Source organism: Halyomorpha halys, unplaced genomic scaffold (genome assembly GCF_000696795.3).
Source record: "Halyomorpha halys isolate HHAL.00 unplaced genomic scaffold, Hhal_1.1 Scaffold410.1, whole genome shotgun sequence".
Lineage (NCBI taxonomy): Eukaryota > Metazoa > Arthropoda > Insecta > Hemiptera > Pentatomidae > Halyomorpha > Halyomorpha halys.
This window is the reverse complement of record NW_027111460.1, coordinates 367251-383797: the sequence shown is the minus strand read 5'-3', so window position 1 is coordinate 383797 and position 16547 is coordinate 367251. Positions and strand designations below refer to the sequence as shown.

At 30.8% G+C, this 16547-nt stretch overlaps 1 protein-coding gene across 1 annotated transcript in view; it reads left to right on the top strand.

Annotated features, from left to right (window-relative positions):
• Positions 1 to 16547, top strand: part of LOC106682387 (multidrug resistance-associated protein 1) — a 73123-nt gene that overhangs the window by 27115 nt on the left and 29461 nt on the right. The window contains exons 2-10 of the mRNA XM_014423201.3: positions 1501 to 1613; positions 3021 to 3194; positions 9333 to 9449; positions 9522 to 9659; positions 9736 to 9855; positions 11561 to 11754; positions 13607 to 13807; positions 14143 to 14317; positions 15836 to 16004. Coding sequence (XP_014278687.1) covers positions 1569 to 1613; positions 3021 to 3194; positions 9333 to 9449; positions 9522 to 9659; positions 9736 to 9855; positions 11561 to 11754; positions 13607 to 13807; positions 14143 to 14317; positions 15836 to 16004 — 1333 coding nt within the window. The 5' untranslated portion in view covers positions 1501 to 1568. The remainder of the gene's footprint in view (positions 1 to 1500; positions 1614 to 3020; positions 3195 to 9332; positions 9450 to 9521; positions 9660 to 9735; positions 9856 to 11560; positions 11755 to 13606; positions 13808 to 14142; positions 14318 to 15835; positions 16005 to 16547) is intronic.

Here is a 16547-nt window from a genome sequence, read left to right as displayed (position 1 = left end):
AGTCTTTTGTAGTGGATTGGAAGTTTGGACCGTTTGTCTAGTAAATGTTGTAATAGTCGGAATCGACGAGCAATTTCTTGTCTTTTTAGTCTTATATGAGGAATGTCAGTCGTTTGTCCAGATGTAGTCTTAAGTAACGGATCTGTTCGACAGGAATAAGTGGGGTATTATTAAAGGATACTGTAGGGCAAGAGATCATGGGTCTACGACGAAAGGTAAATGTGATTTGGTGGGATTTATTGGAATTAATTTTAATCATCCAGTTTTGGCACCATTCTTCAAGGGTGGTGATGTGGGATTGGGATACAATGTAAGGATCATTGTTCACTGACAATAGACATGTGTCATCGCCATATGTGGTGAGGATAGTGTTAGGATGGGTTGGGATGTCAACTATGAAAACTATATAAAGGATAGGACCAAGGATACTACCCTGAAGTACACCAGCAGAGTGACGGAATAGGGATGAATAAGCGCCGTTGTAGTTTACTTGAAATAATCTGTCGGAGAGATAAGAACGGATAATGAGGAAGTATGTAGGGGGTAGGAATTTACGGATCTTGTATAGCAGTCCTTAATTTTAAAGGATAATGAAATTAAAAGATAATGAAAATACAGCATTTGTTACTCAATTTGTATAAAATGATAATGTGGAGGTTCCACCATTTACCCAATTCTACTAAAAGGGATCCGTCATTTTTCCAAAACAAGCGAAAACTACTGCTGTAGAAATTCAGAATAACGGCAAAAATGATAAATTTTCTAAAATTACTTTTTTCTTTCTATTCAGGAGCCCCTTAATAATGTAAGTAAAATAATATGGAAACACAAATTTTGAATTACTTGCAATTATTTTCTATCGTAGATAATTAAAGAAAATAAAATGGTGTATAATGTATTATTTTATCTTAATATTTTATGATTGATTGCATCATAATTTTAAAAAAATAAATAAATCTGTACTGCTACAACCGATGATAGCAGTACTGTTACTTGACCATTAAAGGTTACCACTTTGTGAGAGCTCCCGAACCAACAGGGCTGACTCATGACTACTGTGAAGTCGATAATAATTTTCTGCCATAGCCAGATTCGAACCCGGGCTACGCAATTACCAGGTTATAGAAAAATATAAAGTTTTGTCTTTATAACATTCTAAAATCCTTACCCACCAAAACACTTGAGTTCTAAATTCTTAATTGAAAAGAAGATGGCTACAGGTTCTTTTAATTTAAAGCAATGATTTTAGATACCTTTGGATGGTTCCCTCCCAAGATTATCTTATGTCTGAAACATTATTCACAATTGCTTATTGTATTCTTTTTTAAGTATTTATATTTGTAAATTTCAACAAATAAACAATTTTTAAAAACTTCGAATGTAGCTTCTCCAGCATCCGTAAATGTGATCTGGTTAGCACACAATATATTATATTTTTTTGATTATTGTTATATACATTTTTTCCTGCATTATTTATAATAATAATAGTAATGTTTTCAGGCACAATATAAACCCTACCATTGATACCTCATAATCAAGGCAAAACGTTACAAAAAATTAATTTTATTATGGACGAAGAAACTCTAAACAACTTCTGTGGCTCTCAGTTTTGGGTAAGTAATTTTACAAACTAAAGTTACTAATTTTATTCTCATATCTTTATATTTATTCTCATATATATATTATATTATCTGATTAAAAAGTCCTAAGTTAATATCCTAGTCAGAAAGTCTCGTTTTTTGTTTTAATTTATTTTCGTGAAACTTAGTACCAAATGGATGATCCTTTTACTTCATCTTCTTCTTTTACTGGCACAACAGGCGCATGAAGCTGCCCTTGGGGCATCTCTATCTTCTTTAAGGGTAACTGGGATTCTCAGTTGTCGCAGATCCTGCCTCACAACACCCCTCCATGGGCCCTTCGGCCTACCACGCTGCCGCACACCATCCGGAACATTACTGCACACTTTATGAGCCACTCTTTTCTTGCTGGTCCTCATTACATGGCCAAGCCATTTAAGCCTCTGTATCCTTATGTACGAGGAGATGCTACATTCCTTATAGGTATCAATAAGCTCACCATTTTTCCTTCTTCGCCAAGGAATTTCCAATTTCACGCATACGGGCACTAAGATTCTCCTCAGAATTACTCTTTCAAACCTGTCTAGCAGGTTAATTCTTTTTATTGCTCATGGTCCAAGTTTCTCCACCGTATGCGACGACTGGCCTTATCAGCATTTTGTACAGGGTGACATGACTTCATCTTCTAGCTTTCATTTTTAATTTTTCAAACCAGCCCTTGGCTTTTTGAGGTATTTGTAATTATTATTAATTTTTTAGGCAAAGAAATTTTTAATAAAAAAAAAATACAGCTCAATAAATAATCTTTTCACTTTCTCGAGACTGGTTATTATTGTTCAAATAAAATAAACTATATCCAATTTCTCCATTTCAAAGTCTAAAAACACTCCTTATCTCCCTAAAAGTTCGACTTTTCGGCCAATTCGGCCATCCTTAAGAACCATCAATTCCAAAATTCAAATTCACACGCAGATCAATGATCTAAAAATTTTTGCAGGCTATTCTGCCGAAGTCACCAACTTCGGCCCAAACCACCCTATTTTGTCACTCTTTACATTAATATAAAAAGTTCCAATTACAAATCAATTTAACAAAAACATATCAATCAACAATATATTGATATTGTGATATTGATATACAAGTAAACAAAGTATAATAGTGTTAAATTGATTTATGATTGGAAGTTTTAATATTAATGGGAAGAGTGACAAAATAAGGTGATTTTGTCTGAAATTATTGATCCGGGCAGAATAGCCTGAAAAAAAATGTTTGTCTTTGAGGATAGCCGATTTGGCCGAAACGTTGAACTCTTAGGGAGATAAGGAGTGTTTTTAGACTTAAATTGGATACAGTTTATTTTATTCGCACAATAATTACAACTCATTATTTCATAAACTCAAAAAAAAAAAGAATCCTGATATATTTTTTTTCTTTCTTTAGGACTCAAATTATACATGGAACACAGAATCACCTCGATTGACTCCATGTATCGAAAAAACTGTTTTATGGATTCCTTGCCTCTTTCTATGGATGTTCTCATGTATCGACATCTTTTACATATATTCCAGTAAATGTAGAAATATACCATGGAATTGGAGGAACATTCTGAAGTTGGTAAGTGTTTCAGCTATCTTCATCTAAAATAATTATTTTTGGACATGTCATTCTCAAAAAGCCATATGGGATCGACAGAAACCAGAGAAACATTGATATTAACTGTCGCGAAAAGATAAAATATTACAACATATCTCATGTTAGCTTAATTTAAATATGGTATTAAATTAATATTGACAAAACATTAAGTTAGTTATTGGACTCAAAAACTGAATCATTACTCATATATTATATTTATATAGATCCAAACAATTTAAATCTGTTTTTTTCTAGGGTATTGTCAATTATTTAACCTTCTCTAATGCTTCTAACTCTGAAATTTCCATTTTTTATTTTATTTTATTTTGTTACTGATTCTAATAGTATAAGTACTGGAAATTTAGTTTTATATTATTAAAAAAAAATGCATTGGTTTGATCAATATGAACTAATTACTGTAGGGGATGTTCGGATTACAGATAGTGTTAGGAAAAATATTGTAAAAATATTCAATTATATGAATGTAAATAACTATTTTTTTTTTATTTATTTAATTTTTTTTGTTATAGTTATTTTACAACCGTAGTAATTCTATTTATATATGCCTGATGCACAAAGTGGTGACCCACTTGTATGCAGCAACTATAGGAGTATCTCCCTGCTGAAAACCGCCTGTAAAATACTATCAAATATAGTCTGCGATAGAATGCTCCCCTATATTGAAGATAGTATAAAGGAATATCAGTGTGGTTTTACTAAAGGAAGGTCCGCAATTGATCAAATATTTACAGTTAGGCAAATCCTAGAAAAGACGATTGAGTATGGGATGACCACGTATGAGGTCTTCCTAGACTTTGAAGCGGCCTACGATAAAGTAAACAGAAAAATACTGTATGAGAATTCCATGAGAATACCATGGAAACTGATAAACATGGTTAAAGTCCAACTCCAAATGTTGAAGGTTAAAATCCAATCCTGCCTGTCGGAACCTCTACTAACAGTCTACGGACTAAAACATGCAGATGCGTCGGCCTGCTTTCTATTTAACATAGCACTAGAGAAGGTAATCAGAGACTCTCATATACCAACAGATGGAGACATCTTTAATAAAGGAATGCAATTACTGGTGTACACGGACGGTCATTGACATCATCAGTAGAACCGAAGCCGACCTCATAGACGCTTTTAAAGCGATTGAGTCATCTGCGGTAAAGATGGGACTCAAAATAAATTTACGGACCAACCCAAGAGAATGGTGTCTGCAGGAAAAGACGTAATAAAAAGCTATACAAATTATATAATGATTCTTCTATCGATCGTATCATAAACATAAATAGACTTAGGTGGTACAAGAGCCGGGAAGAAAAAAAGGCAGTTATCTCACCCCAATTTTTGATTACTTTCATGAAAAGTAGGTATAATTACTAGTCAAAATTGATGAGTCTGCCAAGTATAGGTAGGGGGAATAAAAAATGGCAGCTGTTTCAAAACCTTAAAAAAAACATTAATTTTTCATTTGAAGCTCAATATCTTAAAAACAACCAACACTAGAAAATCTGAAAGAACATTATTTAAAGAAGAGTAAATGTGCTTAAATATTAGCCCTAATAGAGCTCGTTTACGTCTAATAGTTCTCGAGATATAACTTTTTAAAAATCAAAATTTCTTAAAAATGTACTGAAAGATTAGTAGTTAGTTAATTTATTTTGAGAATTCTATATCTCAGAAACTATGTGACGTACAGATGTCTATTAGCACTCAAATTAAAGCTAGTTTAATGGACTATAATAAAAGTTTATGACCTTTACCTTCGTAGGAATAGTAGTTTTCATAATATTTTCTAAAATAAATTGGTTTATAGTTGTTCGGACAATAAGTTTGATTTATGAAAACATCATATCAGAAACCATTGAACGTACAGATGTCAGCCAGCGCTCAAATTAAAGCTAGATAAATTTACTGCAAAATATTTATATTTGTCTTTGTAGGAGTAGTAGTTTTTATGATATTTGACAAAATAAACTCACAAAATGTTAATTTCTAGTTGTTTGTATAAAATGTTGGATTTTTGAAATAATATATTTCTAGATCCATAAGAGGCACATATGTTTGCCAACACTCAAAATAAAGGAAATTTAACTTACTATAAAGTAGTTTATGACACTTATCTTCGTAGGGGTAGTAGTTTTTATGATATTCACATATGAATATAAATTTGGCAAATGAAAATTTGTCCGAAGAACGATAAATCAATTTATTTTAGCAAATTTTATGTAAACTATTACTCCTACGAAGACAAACATCATAAACTACTTTATAGCTCATTAAACTAGCTTTAATTTGAGTGCTAATAGAGATCTGTAAGTCAAATAGTTTGTGAGATATAAATTTTTCAAAATAAATTCACTAACTATTGATCTTTCAGTACTTCCCATACAACATTTTTATGAAATGTTGCTTTTTAAAAAGCTATATCTCGAAAACTGTTTAACGTAAACAACTCTATTAGGGATTATATTTTAGCAAATTTACTCTTCTTTGTGCTAGCTTTGGTACAGATGAATCGGTGGTCGAACCTCACTAAAACATTGAGCATTTTCAAACAGTATATTTATTTTTTATCAGGGCTCTTTTTCGAACTCACTAACGCAGATCTGAAAGCCATACTTAAGATAAGCGTATGAGATAAATTAATTTTAGCCTATTGATAAAGAAAACAAAAATGTAAATCCAATTCAAATATTTCCTTTCACATTCCCGATGCAAAATCCAAAAGTTTCCCACTTGTCGTAAGTTCCAGACTAATGCAAATTCTTGGTAAACAAAAGAAGCAACAAAAGTTGGCATCAACGTGGTTGTTTTGATCTTTTGAATTTGTTGGTTATCACATTTGATTTTTTGGTTATCACATTTGATTTGTTGGTTATCACATTTGATTTGTTGGTTATCACATTTGATTTGTTGGTTATCACATTTGATTTACTCCATTTTCATTATAAAAAAGGACAAAATAAAGATAGGCGAAATGAGAGTAGACGTAAAGATCAGAAATGTTGGTTGTAGATGATAAAATTTTATATTGTTGCGACAGGCTACCTGTTGATCTATACTGTAAATATTACAGCCGCCAAAACCGCTATCGCTTCCCGACAAGACGAAGTTCGTTCAGTTCGTTCCACCTTGGAGCACCACCTATTACTACAAGAGCCCAAGAGGAGAAAAAAGCCAGTTATATCACCCCAATTTTTGATTACTTTAATAAAAACTATGTGTAATTACTAGCCAATATGGCCAGTAGAACCAACAAAGCCAAGTATTGGAAGGAGGAATACAAAATTTTCTTTTGAATTTTGTCGGCTATTACATTCGATTTATATTATTAAAAAACACAATATAGATAGGGGAAATGAAAAGAAATGTAAATATCGGCAATATAGGTGATAAAAAATCATAGAAATGGTACTACATAACCTATAAATTCAATCTTTATTCTTCAATTTTTATCAAATACTTGTTAATTTAAGTTTTGTTATTCAGTATATTCTCTTTGGTAATTTTTTTATTTTTTTTTTATAAAATTAACATATTTACATTTATAATACTAATTACATGTTTACATATAATACTATAAAATTATATACATTTTACTGAATAAATGAACACGATAAATGGCTAGAGAATACGTAATATAAAAAAGCCAGGAAGAAAAAAAGGCAGTTATTTCATCCTAACTTTTGATTACTTTAATGAAAACTAGGTATGGCTAGAAAACACAATATAGATAGGGGAAATGAAAATAAATGTACATATCGGCAATATAGGTGATAAAAAATCATAGAAATGGTACTACATAACCTATAAATTCAATCTTTATTCTTCAATTTTTGTCAAATTCATGTTAATTTAATTTATGCGATTCAGTATATTCTCTCTGATAATTTTTTTTATAAAGTAAACATATTTACATTTATAATACTGATTACATGCTTAAATATAAAATTATTTATATTTTACTGTATAAATGAACACGATAAATGGCTAGAGAATACATATAGTACATACAAGAGCCGGGAAGAAAAAAAGACAGTTATTCCAACCCAATTTTTGAAGTTACTTTAATGAAAACTATGTATAATTACTAGTAAAAATTGATGAGTCTGCCAAGTACAGATAGGAGGAATAAAAAATGGCGGCTATTTCAAAACGTTAAAAATAATAATTTTTTCATTCGGAGCTCTACAACTTTAAAACTACGAACGAAGGAATTTCATCCGAAGAAAAGTCATGCACTTGCAAGGAAGTGTGTATAGTACAAGGGCATGCTGAAACAAAGTCAGTTATTTCACACCAATTTTGGATAACTTTAATAAATACTACGTATATATTTTTTTCAGCAAGACTCCCATTGGAGTCCTATACTGCCTAACTATGGTTGGGGATCAAGTTTTTTATTTTGTGGGACCGCCACTCAATGAAAAAAGTCAACGATATTAGTCTAAATTGATGAGTCTGCCAAGTATAGGTAGCGGGAAATACAAAATGCTGTTTCAAAACGTTAAATAAAATAATTTTCATTCGGAATTCCATATCTTCAAAACTACCAACAACATTAGAAAACCTAAGAGCATCATTTAAAGTAAAGTAAATTTTCTAAAATATGAGCACTAACAGGGCTATTTACGTTTAATTGTTCCCGAGATATAGCTTTTTAAATTGCAACATTTTATAAAATAAATTAGTAAATAGTGAATTTATTTTGGAAAATCTATATCTCAAAAATCATTCGACGTATAGATATCTATTAACACTGAAATTAAAGCTAGTGGCTATAAAGTAGTTTATGACATTTATCTTCGTAGGAGTAGTAGCTTTCATGATATTTGTTAAAATAAATTGATTTATAGTTGTTCGGACAAATTTTCATTTGCAAAATTTATATTCATATGCGAATATCATAAAAACTACTACTCCTACGAATATAAGTGTCATAATCTACTTTATAGTAAGTTAAATATCCTTTATTTTGAGTGTTGGCTGACATATGCGCTTCTTATGGATCTACAGATACATTTTTTCGAAAATCAAACATTTTATACAAACAACTAGAAATTGACATTTTGTGAGTTTATTTTGTCAAACATCATAAAAACTACTACTCCTACAAAGATAAACGGTATAAACTATTTTATAGTAAATTTAGCTAGCTTTAATTTTAGTGCTGACAGACATCTGTAAGTCCTATGGTCCTACAAAGATAAAGGTCAGAAACTACTTTATAGTCCATTAAACTAGCTTTATTTTGAGTGCTCATGGATACCTATACGTCACATAGTTCCTGAGATATAGATTTCTCAAAATAAATTAACTAACTACTAATCTTTCAGTACATTTTTAAGAAATGTATTTTTTTAAGAAGCTAAATCTCGAGAACTATTGGACGTAAATAATAAAAGGGCTAATATTTTAGCAAATTTACTCTTCTTTAAATAATGTTCTTTTAAATTCTGTAGTGTTGTTAGTTTTCAAGATATAAAACTCCGAATGAAAAATTAATTATTTTTATTCCCCCTACCTATACTTGGCAGACTCATCAATTTTTACTAGTAATTATACATAGTTTTCATTAAAGTAATCAAAAGTTAGAATGAAATAACTGCCTTTTTTTTATTCCTGGCTCTTTTATATTACGTATTCTCTAGCCATTTATCGTGTTCATTTATTCAGTAAAATGTAAATAATTTTATAATGTTATATATAAACATGTAATTAGTATTATAAATGTAAATATGTTAATTTTATAAAAAAAAAAAAATTAATAAAGAGAATATACTGAATAACAAAACTTAAATTAAGAAGTTTTTGATAAAAATTGAAGAATAAAGATTGAATTTATAGGTTATGTAGTACCATTTCTATGATTTTTTATCACCCACTTTGCCGATATTTGCGTTTCTTTTCATTTCCCCTATCTTTATAGTGTTTTTTAATAATATAAATCGAATGTAATAGCCGACAAAATTTAAAGAACGCACAAGTCTGTGGATACCAATTTTTTGTTTGCCAAGCATTTGAACGAGCCTTGGATTTGCGGCGAGTGGTAATCATCCAGCATCAGAATCGAATAAATAAAGTTTAATATTTTCTTTATCTTATTTTCAGATTTACCTCGGCCTTCTTTTAGCTCTAAATATTTTTGAGTTCTGTTACATCGTATTTAGAAGTGAGCCAGCGAACCCCGTCGATATATATACTCCTTTGATAAAAACTATATCGCTAGTAAGTAAATAATGTTAGTTACAATATATACTTTTTATTATTTCTATAATTAATTATTATTCATAATTTCAGGCATTATGTACTACATTAGTAATATTCCATAGAAAACATGGCCAGAGGACGTCCGGGCTTCTTTTCATGTTCTGGTTCTTAATAGTATTCTTCGGATTTTCACAATTTTACTCTTCAATTGAGAGACATATTTCGGAAGTAAGATATATATGTCAATAAGTGTACCTAATGTATCCTTGTATTTGTGCTAACATTAAATTATTTACTTGTCTAGGAAGAAACAGATGTGATGAGGATATCAAACGTTGTAAGCTATTGCTTATATTTTTTGATGCTCTTGCTTTACTTCGTTTCAGATCTGCCTCCAAAACGTTCAGAATATCCACCCGTAAAGGTAAAATGTTTCTATCATTTATCATAGTCAATTTCGTTAAAAAGAAAACAAATCTGGGTACTTGTTTAGATGATATTTCCAAGCGCTGCCAGTGGCCATTATGAGAAACACTGATCAAGCTTTTCTTCTAAGATTTATAGGAGAATGTAGGTGGACGCAATATAAAATTACTTGTTAATTTTCGTCTTCTTGTTCTTACTATACCCGCTGTACTGCACCCTAAGAGGGAGTTACGCCGCCAGCGATTTCGACCACCAGACATTTATTTGATGCGCTGCTACTCTCCAGTGCAGGATGCCCAGAATGGAACGTCTTCTGCCATACCCTCAGGCCAGAGCAGCTTAGGTCTTGTAGCCGATTATCATACCTTTTCCTCAGATCATCATCCATTCCCGTCAGATGTCCTTCCTATCATAGTCCACTTATCTTCATGGCAGTGATAATATTGGTATCATTGAAAAGGGCCATCAGCTCGGCAGTAGTGAGCTGTCTCCAAACTCCATCGTTACAAACTGCTCCACAGATTCTACGGATGATTCAGGGTCCAAACCTAGCAAGAGCTGGTTCCTGAGTTCCAGGAATGTACAGCTATGTGTATATGTATGTCAGACCGGGTCTGAAATGTGTCTTATACAGGTACATCTTGGTGATTCTAGGTTATATCTCTACTCCTAATTTATCTTTTTAGTCCATGATTGCACCTATTTGCATCCATTATTCGATGACGGATCTCAGGGTGAATCTCGAGTTCATCTGAGTACCAAGAAAGATCAATTCTTTCACTTTCTTAAACTTTTCTAACCAATATAAACCTTTCTTCACCATAACCCTCACCAATATGATTCCCATGCATTGTTCTTTACCTTTGTTTCGTTAAAAACTTGTCCCGTTTTTATAGTACCTATTTAAAACTTAAAAGGCGTTCCTTATCACTTCAAAAGTCCTCCCAATCTCATTAATGCCATCTGCTAAGGCTAGGATCATAGCCGACCTGTTGAATTCTATCCCTCTCTCTTGGATTATGAACCTCGACAGATGGTTGCAGCTGTATCTCTGTCAGGGTCTGTTGTGTACAAAATCTTTCAGATGTGCTTCCTTGAACTTGTACCCAACACTTCATCTCTTTCATTGTCATGAGGATCAGGTACAAGTATTGGTGAGATCCCCAACTCTGTGATTCCATTTAGATTTCCTTTCCTGAAATATAAAATAGGATGTCATAAGCAGCCTTGGAATCTACGAATAAGTAGTGGGTACTGATCCCAAGAATTGTCAATGTCTTGAGTGAGCAAGGCGAGTTTAAGTTAACAGTTTTGATCTAATTAAAGGAAATATGTATTATGTGGATTACAATACCAAGACTATTATTGCTGCTGCTTTGATTGGATGGTAGCTGTTAGGGATAAACAAAACCGTAATAGTTCTTTTCAGTTGAGGTCGGAGTTTAAATTTAGAAATATTTGACTGGATTTCCTGCTGTAGGAAATAACTCCCGAATTGCAAACATTTTTGTTGATAAAAACTGAGGAGAAATTTGACAAGTAAGACTTCAAAGAGAAAATTGACAAAAATCACCAACCAAACAAGTAAAATTGAACTGATAAGAAAGGTTGTAATGCAGTCTTTATCATATATCAGCGGCCACCAGCAGTGCCTAGAGACACCTGTCATCTACAAAAGTACAATATTTTCTTAAAATTTACAGAACCCCAGTCCAGAAGAAAGTGCACCATACCCAGCCCGACTCCTCCTGTCTTGGTTTGAACCATTGATATACAGAGGATTGAAGAGGCCGTTGGTACAAAGCGATATCTGGCCTATAAGGTACCAAGATGCTGCTGCTCAAATCTTTAGCCACTTCAACAAATTTTGGTTAGCAGAACAGAGGAAAAAAAATAAGTGAGTAGCAACTTATTCTAATTGTTTTCAGTTAACCTAACTGCTCAATTGAAAAAGATCCCACAATACTGTTAGTGTTCATTATAGTGTGTTAATGGACATTTTAAAGATGTTACAATAATAGTAATGATATTGCTCTTTATTGATTAAGTGGCTCAATGTATTATTTTTAATTGGAATAGAAAATATACATTTCTTATCAAGATGTTTATTATTCTAGTGATAATGTGGCAACTGTTTGTTTTTCTTTAATTTGATAATGATTATTAAATTACTTCTTTTTTTGAGTAGATTCCAAATGTTTCTTAATTGAAAGTATTTAGAAACATACAATAATTAGCTATTTTTTTTTTTTTTTTTTTTATCTTGTTCTTTAATTATGTGGCTTCTTGAATTTTAATTACTCCCTCAACTATCTAAAGTAGAAGAAATATGATAGTAATGTGATATGAAATATGATAAAAAAAAAAGTAGAAGAAATTTGATAAAAAAAGATCGAAGACCTTACTTTATTTTCAGGACTGATTATAAAAAAAAAATTGTCCTGTGTTAGTTGCCTACCACTATTAATAAGAACTATTTTTTTCATCTCCTTTTCCAATATCTTATCAACAGCTTGTATATTTTATACATGCTGTATCCTACCGTTTCCTTCCCCAATACATTTGTCTTTGGTTTTTCCAGAAATTCTCAAATTATTATTTAAGTTTTCAGGTTCACATGGAGCAGAAAATTGAATTTATCAGTAAATTTACAAATGAAACTGACATACAACAGTGGATTCACATTCGTCCAACCATTTTCTTACCTATTATTGGTTTGGTAAAAGAATGGTTTAAAGATGATATTACAAAATATTGTTAGTCCTCGTAGAATAGTTTATTATTGACCAAAAGTTATTTTGATAAAGATAGGGCCTCTAATGATTTCCTAATATATCTATAGTACAGTGGTCAATAAGTGAAGTAAGTGATTCGTCACAGACACATTCAGATTGGATTTATTCAATAGATTAAAGTATATATATTATTATATAGAGAGAAATACTTTATTCATATATGCTGCCTAAATACATTAGGTTGCTATCTCACACAGCATACTTATCAATCCGTAATCGGACATATTTACATTACATATTCATGGTATAATCATAAAAAAAGATATACAATAATAGGATATAATAAACAATTTTTTTTTCACCATTACAGTTTCCTTTTACAATCCATTTCGGTCTGTACAACCAATACAAATGTTTCACTCACTCCCATTTTTCCCTCTCATTTCTGCTCAATTATTCAATTCACCCTATCAACAAATTCGCTCTCCGGAATTCACCCTCCTAGATCCTCTTCAGTGACCCGCTAAAAAAATTCAATATAATACGGTAATGTGAGATCAGACCATCATTCATAGTCACAGCAGTAGATCAGTCTATCAAGAACAAACAACTAGATATATTTTACAAGAATAAGAATAACATATAGATTAAGAGGAAAATATAATTTTAAAAAAAACCGGTTACAGGAAATACTTGAATGGATAAATACGTTTTTAAAAAAAAAAAAAAAAACAACACAAAAAAAATATAGTATTAATAAAATAAAATGATTTAATGAATATATACGTTAAAACACACACATAGAGAGGTCAACATATTAAAATGAATAAATAAAACAAAGAACAATCTCCGAGCTAATTCCCATGCAGGTGATGGTGTATGATCCCCAGGGAGTCCAAAATAATATTTTCCGCCAAGATCGCAATATAAGTATATATAAAGCCCTTCATACAAAAGAAATACAAATCTATATAGCAGTGAAAGTATTTTAAATATTCACTAATTTCCTTTCAGGAGAGATCCTGATAAGTCACCAAAATTTACTAAAGAAGCTAATGGAATTGATTTTGTGGAAGGACCCAAAGAGACCAAGACTAAAAAGCAGGCTTCGATTCTCCCTACACTAATTAAAGCTTTTGGAGGGCCATTCTTCTTTAGCACGTTTCTGCAGGTTATTGAAGTACTCTTAGGATTTGTAAATCCAAAACTTTTAAAGTGAGTACTATATTCATGAATATATTTTTGTTTATTCTATTCAGTTAAAATAATGTTATCTTTAAATTTATTATTTAAAATATATCTAAGAATGCACTGAAAAGCTATCAAAATTGTTATTCTTTTTCTGTAGACTAGAAAATATAAAAAAATGTTGAAATAATAATACTAATTTATATTTTTAGATAAATATCTATAGCTTTATGAGATTTTAATGTTATTTAATAGGTTTTGTAATTGGAGTCTTTCAACTGTATTTTAACAAATATTTTTTGTATCATACAAAGATTTTGCTCTTTAATACTAACATACGTTTTTGCCTTTTTGTTTTCTAGGTTTATTATAACCTTTATGTCAAGTGATGAGCCAATGTGGCATGGATATTTTTATGCTATTTTGATGCTCTGCATTGGAATTATAGTACCTTTACTCCGTGGAAGCTTGAGCTTGATCATGCTTAAAGCTGGATTGCGCACTAAAACTGCATTAATATCTGCTATTTATAGGAAGGTATTATAATTAGATACTGACAATATTGAAATAATTATTAAATATTTATTAGTTATTATTATTAATTATTTAGTATTAATTCAAAATTATTGAAATAATTAAAATATATTTTCGCACTTGCACTGAGCTGAATTTCCTTGATAATAGAGCTCAGACTTCTCAGATGTATATTAAGGGATTGCTACTAGAGGGTGTGGTCTCATTTAATTCATTTATTTAACAGTTCATTTTAATGCAGAATAATCTATACCCACAAGAATTGTCAACGAATACTTTTGAGGACTAGAGAATTATAGTTATCAACTGACCTCCAAGATCTTCTAATATGAATCTGAGAGAAATTTAAGAAGATGTGTTAGACAATGTCATCCTCCTCATAGTGAACTAATCAGCTTCAATATAATTTCTTCTATTGTTTCTATTTTCATGGGTTTAGGTCTGTCCCATCCCCACACAAGAATCCCATTGTGCATGTCAGTGTGTTGGTGAGTGAAAAGATTAAAAATCAGCATTGACTTGGATTAATAGTGGTGTCAGGTGTCATCTCACTATTTCTGGAGGTGTTCAAGCCAGTATTCAAGAAAAGATAACTGGCAACCAAGGTTCTGAAACAGAATTCCAATCTGAACAAATGGTGAAATCTACACGAGAAGCCTCCATATGGTTTGGAGTTAATTTTTCATAGTTACTTTATTAAGTTCATTGTTGCATATTACATTTCTGATTAATATTATCGACTGTTAAAGTTAATAGGTTTTTTTTTTTATTTGTATTAAATACTTTCTTTCTTTATTGCTTTTTGTATATTCTAAAACAATCATATTAAGTAAAGAGTTAGGGTAACTCCTGGGCTATAAACATGTTTTTGTTTTCTCTATTTTATGCCTCAGTTTGTGTTTTTTTATATACAGTCTGTGTTTTTTTTTCTTATTGTTTTTGTTTACTTATTTTTTTTTTTATTTAATGAGAATTTAATTTTCTTTGTGGGAAGAAATCCCCTGTTTTGTGTTTATTTTATTCTGATATATAGTTGTTACTGTATATAGGACTCAGTGTTGGTGTTTACTAGGAGGAAAATTTCACTTTAGAGAGGCAGGTTCACCACACCGTTGTAGAAATTTGTAAATATTATTGTAAATAGAACAGTAGATGGCAACACTGCTCCTCAGAAACATACTCTTTGTCTCCTTCATTATAAAACAATCCCTAAATTCACAACCCACACCCCAACTAGTGGAAGTTTTTAATTAAGTTCACAAAAGGCACATAAATTATTCTTTCGTCTGAAGTAAACAATTTACCCTTGTCCTTGACAAAATAACATATTTTTCTAAGGCGCTTTATAGGTGTTTTGGTTGATACTTAGGAATATTTTGTTTTATTTTCTATGAGTCCACTCCTCTACTGAGCATGGGCACTTAAATATGTAAGATTAGTTAAACCGTTATTAGCAGTTCCATAGTAAGTAAAAGTTTTGTAAACAAATTTATTTATGTAAGTGTTTTTTATCTGTTTCAGTCTCTTAGACTATCAAATGCCGCAAGAAGGGGGACTACTTTGGGTGAAATTGTCAATTTGATGGCCGTTGATTCTAATTCAATTATGGGTGCAATGACATTCTTAAATTCTTTGATCCTAGCTCCTGTACAAATAGGATTAGCTTTATTCTTCCTTTGGCAGGAATTAGGTTTGTACATTAACAGGAAAAAGAAATTTAATTAAAAAATCATTTATTAATTTTTAATCTATTAATTAAGTAATTTTTCATGCTTTAACTTATTTATAACTTATTGTGATATGATATAAACCTTTCAGTTGGTTGATTGATTAACTATAAATCAGTCTTTGTATTTTTAATTTTATTAATTATCAATTCAATTTTAATAAATTATATCCATATAGTCCCAACACTCTTTATTAATTATTTTAAATGTCTGAAACATAAAACATTTATACTATATCAACTATTTTATATATATAAATGATTGACCATTTTATTTCAAATTATGAAGAAGATGGTCATGGTTGCAGTCAGAAGAAAACAAAAAATAGTTAAAACTATTTATTCGTGGAACTTTTGCTTCACTTTGTAGATCATTATCAGGGCTAAAAAGATACAAAAATAATTTGACATAGTAGGATAAGATACAAAAAAGCAAATTAAGGTAGGATTGAAATAAGTAAATATAAATATAAGTAAAAAGATAATAATAAGCAAATGAACAAAAAA